The 9334-nt window shown below is 63.8% G+C and overlaps 1 protein-coding gene across 1 annotated transcript in view; it reads right to left on the bottom strand.

The window, feature by feature from the left end:
• Nucleotides 1–601: 601 nt before the first annotated feature.
• MUC5AC (mucin 5AC, oligomeric mucus/gel-forming) overlaps nucleotides 602–9334 on the bottom strand; it is a 29468-nt gene continuing 20735 nt past the window's right edge. Inside the window, 21 exon segments of the mRNA XM_026447316.1 lie at nucleotides 602–660; nucleotides 663–897; nucleotides 899–1142; nucleotides 1659–1773; nucleotides 1855–1930; nucleotides 2134–2253; nucleotides 2446–2544; nucleotides 2635–2757; nucleotides 3311–3348; nucleotides 3620–3721; nucleotides 3983–4154; nucleotides 4688–4719; nucleotides 4874–4977; nucleotides 5120–5207; nucleotides 5545–5723; nucleotides 6311–6548; nucleotides 6910–7093; nucleotides 7224–7474; nucleotides 7934–8108; nucleotides 8626–8825; nucleotides 9088–9334. The exon segment at nucleotides 9088–9334 is cut by the window's right edge and continues 1271 nt beyond it. Of these exon segments, the coding sequence (XP_026303101.1) occupies nucleotides 602–660; nucleotides 663–897; nucleotides 899–1142; nucleotides 1659–1773; nucleotides 1855–1930; nucleotides 2134–2253; nucleotides 2446–2544; nucleotides 2635–2757; nucleotides 3311–3348; nucleotides 3620–3721; nucleotides 3983–4154; nucleotides 4688–4719; nucleotides 4874–4977; nucleotides 5120–5207; nucleotides 5545–5723; nucleotides 6311–6548; nucleotides 6910–7093; nucleotides 7224–7474; nucleotides 7934–8108; nucleotides 8626–8825; nucleotides 9088–9334 (3081 nt within the window).

Raw genomic sequence — 9334 nt, 5'->3', positions numbered from 1 at the left:
TCACTAACTCATTCATTCATTCACTCATTCACTCAGTCACTCATTCAGTCACATATTCATTCACATTCACTCACATTCACTCACATACACTCACTCATTCACTTATTCATTCACTCACTTATTCACTCACTCATTTATTCACTCATTCATTCTCTCATTCTCATTCACTCACTGTCTGTGTTCTGACAGATGTATCCTGGACTCTAGACTGCAGCCAAGCCCTCAATGACCTCTGCAGAGTGGTGGTCTCTTCTTGGGGCAGATCCGAGCTCTAGCCTCTCCTCTCTGAACAGATGGACACTGTCCCACCCAGCCCACAGAGGGAGCAGGGCTGCCCAGTGATAGGTGGTTGGCCTGAGGTGTGCACCTCCTGGAGCCCAGGTCTGTCGCCACCCTGTTCCTGGGTTTTATGAACAAGCTCAAAAAATGTACAGTCCACAAATTGGAAAATGCTCAAGTGTATTTATGCAACAGATTGGCCATGTCCTGAGGAGGGGAGTGCAGGCTGAGGGCTGAGGTAGGAGTGAGGCTTTTCCTCCTGCAGCCACCAGGCAGCCTATCACCACATCCAAGCATCATTCCTGAGATCCTCAGGTGACACTCAAGTCCTTAGAACAGCAGACTGGACGCATGGCCAGAGGAGCCCCACCAGCCCTGGGCTGGTCCTGAGAGGTGGCTGCAGGCCGGGCGGGTAAGGGCCCCTCCTCCAGGCAGTGGGTGACCCACAGCCCACACCCTCCACAAGAAAGCGGGCGTGGACAGTGTGTTCAAAGCTGCAGCCGCCTGGATGAGGGCACAAGTTCCACTGGCCTTGGAAGCCAAACTCGGAGGACATATGGGAGGTTCTCCTTGGGGGTCAGGAGGGCGGCAGTGCTGGTCAGTGGACGGGGGACACCGGGGTGCCTCTCTCCCAGCTCCCACTCCCCGCCTCCTGGCTCTGCTTGGATCCCATCTCCTCCGAGTGCTGGGTGTCGCCCGGCGCGGGGCACCGCCGGCCCATGCAGCCGCACTGTTCCACCTCGGTGAAGCTGAAGGCCCGGCTGGAGCCGTCGGCACAGTGCAGGGTCACATTCCTCAGCGAAGTCCGCAGTTCCTGGCAGCACTGGCACCTGTGCTCCACCATGTTGCCCTCGAACGAGTACCTGTGGGCAGGGACTGCTCAGCACCTCCTGCTGCAAGCTGGCACCGTGCGGAGCTCCAGGTGGTCCCACCAGCTGCCATGCTGGGACCATCCAGCCTCCTGCTGCAAGCTGGCACCCTGCAGAGCTCCGGGCGGCCTCATCGTGTTCCCTACTCCTGGAGGCGTGCTGCCAGTGTCTGACAACCAGCTCTCATTTACCAGTTCCCCAGGCGCCAACAGTCCCACCAGGGCTGACGCCAGCTCCGTGCTGATGGGAGGGAGGGAGACTCGGGGCAGCTGCAGCAAGTTACTGACGGAGCTCAGTAAACAGAGGCGCGTGATGCCGACACAGGCTCTGGGACTGTGGTCGCCCCAGCCCCACCCACGCTGTCTCAAGACCCTTTTCCCACCTCACCCTCAGAACCCTTTCACTGGCCCCTCATGGTCCTGCCCCTCGTCTGTCTGGCACCCAGAGCCCCGGGGGCCTCGACTGCACCCCAGTCAATCGCGTCTCCCTGCCCACTGCCCAGGCACGTACATGGAAGAGCTGTCCCCACAGTTCCCCCGGCAATAAGCCAGGCGCACAGGCTCCGAGGAGTTGCAGCCCTGCTGCTGGATGATCTGGCTCCTATGGTACACAGCACAGGTCGACTCTGGGGAGGAACACAGGGTTTAGGACCAGCCCAGCTGCTCCTGGACTTGGAGGGTGGAGTCCCAGCAGGCTCGGCACTTACGGTTCTGGTACTGGGGTGGGAGCGGGGGCGGCGGGCAGAAGTGACAGCAGCCGTCCTCGCTCTTTCGGGCTTCGTCCTGTGCAGACAGAGGGGTGCCCTCAGTGTCGAGGTGCTCGGTGGCCCCCACAGAAGTGAGAGACGGGGTCATGGGGCCAGGCTCGGGAGTGGACAGCCCCAAGCAGGAGAGAGTGTCTACTGGCGCTGCAGCGATGATCACAGCCCCCCAAACCCATCTGGGGCTGAAGGCCCCTTGGCTGGGGCAGGGGTCCTGGACCTCACCAGAGAACAGCTGAGCGGGGGGCACGCCTTCTTCGTGGTGACCACCACCAGCCCGTCCAAGTGCTTCTCACACTCATGGGTGACACAGTGGTTCCCGGGGTCTGACCAGGTCTCGCCGGGCTGGAGGGAGGCCAGGCCCCGGGGTGAGTGACCCTCCCTCCATCTGTCCGTCTGTCTGCACCCCAGCCTGCGGGCTTCCAGAGGGTCCCCGGCCTCTGCCAGATGCATGCCTGGCTCCGGGGTGTAACAACAGGTCTCCAAATACCTCAGTACTCCCAGACCCTGCCCTTGTTTGTGGCAGCCGCTACTTACGTAGAAGAGGTGAGCAGAGCTCCCGCTGGTGTTGGCGACACAGGCGACCTGCACACAGGTGCCACAGCACTGCCCGCTCTGCTCCTGGTACTCAAAGCCCTGTGGGAGGGATGGACATGTGGCTGGAGTCCAGAGGACCACTGCCCTCCAGGGGCCAGGACGGGGTAGGGGCAGCGCAGGGGCACTCACCACAGGGCAGTGTGTGTTGCAGATCTGGGTCTCACAACTGACCACAAATGTGTCCGACAGGGAGCCGCCAGGCAGCTCACACCTGCAGGTTTCGCACAGGCTTGAGAAGACCACGGCGCCGGGCTGGAAAGAGCCAGGGCAGCAGACACTCTGCTGAGGGCCCGTGAGCTTGGGCCCGGAGGAGACCCGCCCCCTGCCTCCCCACTGGTTTGCTGCCCCCACCTTCCCAGACATCCGCCTCCAGGCCGCTTCCTATCAGGATGCCTTGCACCCCTGGGGTGACTCTTGGTGGCACCTCCTGGTACAGAGGCCACAACCCAGGGTCCCCATCCCTAGGGCAGAGCCCCACGTTGCACCCCCATGGATGGGGGCCACAGGCTCAGCCGGCTCAGGACAGAGCCGTGGGATCCAAGCCTGGCTGTGCTGTGGTGCCAGGAGAGGCAAAGCCCCCTGGAGCCCCCTGGAGCCAGGCAGGCCAGGGTGTAGATGTCCACACTTCCGGGACCTGGGAGCGACCTCGGGCCTCAGCCACACTTAATAGTGGGCTGTGTCCGCAGAGACTGAAGTCCCTGGCCCCAGCGGGTGTTGGCAGGTGCTCCAAAGTCTCCCTGGGCCGTAGGGTCAGCAGGAAGCTCCGTCCCTGTGGCTGCGGGGGTCTGAGCTCTGCGGCTCTTACCTGGTACAAGGTCCCGTTGATGCTGCACTCTGTCCAGTCTGCCCAGGAGAAGACAAGCAGCTGCACCCCCTGCCACCCGCAATCCCCTCACCCTCGGCATTCCTGCCCCTGCAGCCTCCCGGGCGCCTCATTCCCAGGCTCGCCACCGGGGTTTGTCCAGCCTTGTCCCTGCGGAAGGCTCAGTCCAGAGCCACAGACTGGCAGTGGACAAGCCGCAGTGGCGTCTGGTTATCTGGTTATGGCCCCCCAAAACCCCGGGTGGAGACCCCAGCCCACGGCCCACAACAAGGTCTGGTCCAGGACACTCACTGCAGTTTTGGACCGGGCAGCAGGCCCCCTCCTCGTAGGTCGGGATCGCACGGGCACCCTCGGGACAGTCCACGGGTGCAGGGCAGCGGCTGGTGTTGCAGACTGCGGGGGCGGAGGAAGGCAATTGGGAGTCTGTCCCCTGCCCCCGCCCAAAGGCCCGCCCCCGGGCTCTCCAGGATTGCGGACTGCCCAGACAGCCCGCTGGGGGGTCTCCAGATGAGGCTGTTGCAGGAGCGGAGGAGGGGGCACCCTCATAGGCACTGCCCCCAGGTGCGTGCCCCGAGGCAGCAGCAAAGGCTGGGCCGAGTGGGCTCCGGGTCACCTGCCTGCCATGCCATGCCCCCCACCCAGTGAAGGGCTTACCGCAGTTGTACTGGGGGCAGCACTGGCCGGCCTGTGGGGCTGCAGGCACAGGCACGAAGCCAGGCAGGGGGCAGGCAGGGGGCAGCGGGCAGAGCTTGGGTCGGCAGGTCAGCGTCCACGTGGCCGCCTCACACGTGCACTCCTGGCAGTCCCTGCTGATGGTGTGGCCCACCTGCGAGGGAGAGGCCTGAGGTCCAGCATCCACAGCAGCTCCACCCAGGGGCGCAGCAGCCGGCTCATGCCGTGTGGAGGCCGTGCGGCCTGCAGCTGAGGACCCCGCAGGAGCAGAGCTTCTAAAGTGCAGGGTGGGCCAAGCATGGGCAGGAAGCTCTGCAAGGTGGGCAGGCTGTGGGGTGACTGGCCTGCGCCCCCCACCTCACACTGCCTCAGTCTCAGCTGAGCAGAAGGGGGTCCCAAGGAAGGGAAGAGTATGGCCAGCCTCGGGGCCGGCACCCACACAGCAGCACCAGGACAGAGGCCCCGGCATGGTCCCCAGTGCGGATAGAGTGGGTACCTGGGAAGGGAGATGCCTGAGTCTTTCTGGGAGCCTGGCTCCTCCCACGGCCCTTTCTCTGGGCCTCTGGCACAGAGAGGACACCCCGACCCCTGAGCCCCCTCTGACCATTTCTGGGGCTAGTGTTTCCAGAGCCTCCCTCCTCAGGCTCTCGGACCCCAGTGCCCTCTTGGGCCACACCTCCCGCTCACCTTCACCGGCTCTCCGTGGGGCCCCAGACACCCTGGAAAGAGAGAGATCTGAGGTCACGGGGGGTCAGCCGCCACGACAGGGGCGAGGGGCAGGGTCCCGTGTTGGGGCCGGGCGGACCCCAGGACCTGGCCGACAGTCACAGGCCCAGTCCTGCCACACCACCAGCCCCAGCCTGGGGCACGTACTGGGGCAGCCCATGGGCACGCAGACTTGGGCACTGGTGCTGAAGAGGGTCATGCCCTCCGGACAGAAGCAGCCTTCGGTGATGGGGCCGGCCTCCGGTAGGGCCCTGTGGAGAGCATAGGGTTGGTGGGTGTCTTTTTCCCCTCCAGGTGGGAAGGGCCCCAGCCTGGGAGTGGGAGATGCAGCAGGAGGCTGGGGTCCGGGTGGCTGCAGCGGCCCACGGCAGGGCCAGGAGGGAGGGCGCCTACCCGAGGCTGGCGCTGTCGTTCCCATAGCAGTAGGAAGCGTTGCTCGGGCCGCAGGGCTGGTACACCTTGTCGGCTGGGCAGGTGAATGCTGTGGGGAGGGGAAGCTACACCTGAGAGGGAGGGAGGCAGGGCACCCACCCAGAACAACACGGGCCGCTGGGCACCAACATCTTCTCCAGAGCTGCCCGCAGCCACCCGTGGGCCTGGGCCTGGCCACGGCCTGCCACACCCCGGGGCCCCGCCACGGGCTCCCTGATGTGGACGGCCTCCTTTTTTTCCAGGGGACCGGGAGCCCTCTGTCCTGGGGCTGACCCCTCCTCCTCCAGGTCCCACCCTGACTGCCCGAGCCCACCCTGAGGATCTGCCTGGCGTACCTGTGCCCCTCACAAGCGACTTGGGACCCTGAGGACAGGGGGGTCACTCACGGCACGTGTGGTTGGTCCGGCCTCTCCAGTCGATGCAGATGTCTTGGGACGCGCAGAGCGCCGCGTACAGCTCCAGGCTGGAGCACACCGTGTCCGGGTCGGTCTTGTGGCACTGGTCGAAAGTGCAGCCCTCATAGAATGGCAGTGGGGGGATCACGGCGTGGCATGGCTCAAAGACCCTGTAGGAGGGATGGGCGGGGTGCTGGGTGCAGCCTCTCCGGCCACCTGCTGCTCCACGTCAGGCTCCCAGGCTTCAGGGCAGTCCCCAGGCGAGGTGAGTCCCTGAGCAGCTGCTGGTGTACGGCCGCCCTCCTGTCTGTGCCCGGAAAGCCTCCTTCCACATATTCTGTGGGCTTGGGGGCCGGGGTTGGGGGTCCAGATGGCATCATACACTTATTTCTGCAAGTTCTTCTTCCTGGGCCCCCCACTGCCGCCCTGCAAACCTGGGAGATGCCTGGGGGCGGTGACCGATGCCCCCATCCATACGCCTAAGCCAGCAGGGAGCCTCGGAGACCGCTTGGCCCGGCCAGCCCTTGGCAGCATTCCAGCCATGACCACCCCTCCCTGGCACCCACCCCTCCCAGTACCTGCCCCCCTCCCCAGCACCCACTCCTCCCCAGCACCTGCCCCTCCTTGGCCTGTGGCACCAGCAGCTCTTGTTTCCTCTCAGGAGCCCCCTGAAAACGTACCTCTTCCCCGCCAGCCCTTGGAAGGGTGGGGGTGGGGTGGCCACGCTGACCCTCCCTCCCTTGCACCCAAATCTCACTTGCTCAGAATCAGCTGGCAGAGGGACGATGGCGGGCATGGAGCAGGCGGGGTGGTGGGCCCAAACGTGGTGGACCCAACTGTCGTGGGCCCGATCGTGGTGGGCAGTGGGGGAGGCCCGTGGCAGGCTGGCTGATTGGGGATGCTGACATTCCAGAGGCCAGCCATCTCAGAGCAGGAAGCGACCACCGTGCCCTCAGGCGTGCGGCACTCATCCTTCAGGTCGTTGGTGCAAGTGCCTGGACAGATGCAGTGGGGGTCAGGCTGCTGGACAGCAGAGCCAGGCGGCCCCACTCCACATGGGGCTCAGTACCCCCAACTGGGGGACAGGACCCTGGCATCTCAGGGTCGCACCTTGGTGGACTGCAGTGGACCCTGCCTGTGCCTCGCTGTTCCCCAAGAACAACCCTGGGGCAGTCCCCATGGCACCGGGGAGCTGCAGGTATGGGCAGGTGTAGGCCTCATGTGTGTGGCCTGCGCTCAGCAGAGCAGCCAGCAAGCAGAGACACCAGCACGCGCGGCACGTGGCAGCCTCGCCCCCTGCCCAGCGCCCCCTGCCTCCATGAATGCCAGACGATGCCTGGGAGCCTGTGGCCTCACCGCACTGGCCCTCGGTGTTGTTGGCAAACTTGCTGAAGGGAACCTCCACCGAGAAGATGAGGCCGGAGAACATGACCTGGACGCCCAGTGCCGGGACGGTCGCATACATCTTGATGCCGACACGCGAGACCACGATGCCATTTTTCCGGAAGCCGGGGCTGACTACCTTGTCATTGAAGATGATCTGGACGCGGGGCGCAGTCGGCGGGAAGACAGAAGGCGGGCGGGCGGACGGGCGGTCAGCCACTGCTCAGGCTCTAGCCAGGAAAGCCGCGTCCCCCACCCCCTCCCTGGCACACCGGGCGCACCCCCACCTCATTGGTCATTGCCCCATGGACTGGCTTGCGGGTCAGCACCACGCGGTCCTGCTGGTACTCCAGGATGATAGACCTCGGGCAGGAAAGCCCATCCTCCGCGCCGCAGAAGTCGTTGTCCACCAGCAGGCGGAAGTGGCCATACACGGGCACGATCTGCTGCACCAGCACGTACGTGCAGTTGTCCAGGAAGGTGTAGTAGGTGCCATCAAAGGTGATGTAGTGGGGATCACCCCAGCCGCTGCACACACCTGCCAGGCCCCGGGGGCAGCCTTATGGGATGGTGGCACCATGGCCCCGGGGCTTTCTCCCAACAGGTCACATCTGTCCCTGACCCCCCACCGTCTCCCCTCACAGGGCGCACGAGACCCTCCACATCATCAGAACACACGTGACCAGCGCCTGCACAGAGCTCCGTCCAGCGGGCGCCTGACAAGGCTGGAGCAAGGCAGGGACAGACCCCTCCACCGTCTCCAGCCAGGCTACCCCGAGGCTCACAGGGATTCACTCAGCACCCCTAAGCAGGGAGGCTCCTGAGCAGGGGGATCCATGCATCCCCGCCTCGATGACGGGAAGTCCTTCCTGCTGTCCCACCTGATTCCTTTCTGCTTCAGCCAAGCCCCCTCCTCTGTCCCACCCCTTTCCACCTGGGTAGGGAGTGGCTGCCCTGGCTGCCCCGGCTCCCTCCTGGTGCCTGGTGCTCCACTTACACTGGCACTGGTAGTGATGGCAGCAGCCGTCCTGGTCAGCCACCTTCAGGGCCAGGTAGCCATTGGCACAGGTGGGTTTCTCCACCCTTGGGCACGTTCGCGGGCGCAGGGAGATGATATTGTTGCCCTCACAGGTGGCCTCGGAGCAGTTGTGCATGGCCCAGGTCTCACCTTTCTGCAGAAGCACAGAGAGAGTTGCAGGGTCCGGCCTCTCCCAGTCTCCGGGGCACCCCTTGGTTCTTGGAGTCACAGTCCTGAGACTCCCGTGTTGGGGACAGGGGAGGGTGGCTGTGCCCCAGTCTCCTTCCCACCCCATCCTCAGCACCCACCCCAGACACTGAGCTGGCCCGGGGCAGGGGTCTCTGGTGTGAGAGTTGCTCCTCCCTGGCTCTGCCACCCTTCCTGGCTGTGCAGCCGCGGCCACAGCCTCATCCAGCTGCTCTGGCCCTGGCTGGCCTCAGCACAGCTTCAGCCTGGGCCCCATACACCCAGTGCCTAGAAATCATGTGTCTGGGAAGTCCAGGGGGATTAGAGACACTGGGCTATAGCACGGCCCTCTCCTGATGGCCAGGCTGCCTCCACTAGGGCCAGTGACCTTCTCAAGACCTTGCAGCTGAAGCCTAATTGCAAAGACATTCAAGTTCCCTGCAGTGGCCCCTGAGCCTTCAGAAGGGTGAGAAGTAGGGGGTTACCTTTCTGGGGGGAACTGCATTTGGGCATCCCAGCTCAGTGACGGGCTCAGAGGTGGATGTCCAAGGGGACGTGGCTGGGGCAGGAGGCAGCGTGGTGGATGGACAGTCACTGTCAACCCCTCTGACCACTTGGCAGTCCTGGCTGCACAGGGCATAATAGCAGTGGCCAGCGAGGTCTCTGTGGCGGTATATGGTGGATCCTACAGGAGGAAGGGACATGATAGCCTTTAGTGGAACCCTGCTCAAAGAAGAGGCACAAACCCCTCAGTGGGCCAGAGGGGCACTTTCTACCACCTGTGTAATGGGAACAAACTTCAGAGAATGCCAGCAGCCACTCTGTGACAATGAGCCTGTGCCACAAAGAGCAGAGACTCCTCTTATCTGCATCACAGCTTGGCATTCCTGGATGAAAAACTGACCAGGGTGAGCTCAGAAACAATTGCACCAGAAACACTCACGAACCCGCGGGGTAGAGCTGGTCAGTTACATTGCAGGAGCAGGTTCGGGTGGAGTAAGCCACAGAGCTGGAGGCCACGGAGCTGGATGCCACTGAGGTGGATGCCACAGAGGTAGACAGGGAAGGATACAGGGCATTGGTAGAAGTCCCATGCGGGGTCACAGAAGTCACTGGGCAGCCTTTGGGGATCTCGCAGCAAAGCACTCGCACCTCGTAGTTGAGGCACATCTTGAAGGGTCCCTGCTGGTCCTG

Source organism: Piliocolobus tephrosceles, chromosome 13 (genome assembly GCF_002776525.5).
Source record: "Piliocolobus tephrosceles isolate RC106 chromosome 13, ASM277652v3, whole genome shotgun sequence".
NCBI lineage: Eukaryota > Metazoa > Chordata > Mammalia > Primates > Cercopithecidae > Piliocolobus > Piliocolobus tephrosceles.
The sequence above is the reverse complement of the archived record's forward strand: the minus strand, read 5'-3'. Positions and strand labels throughout refer to the sequence as shown.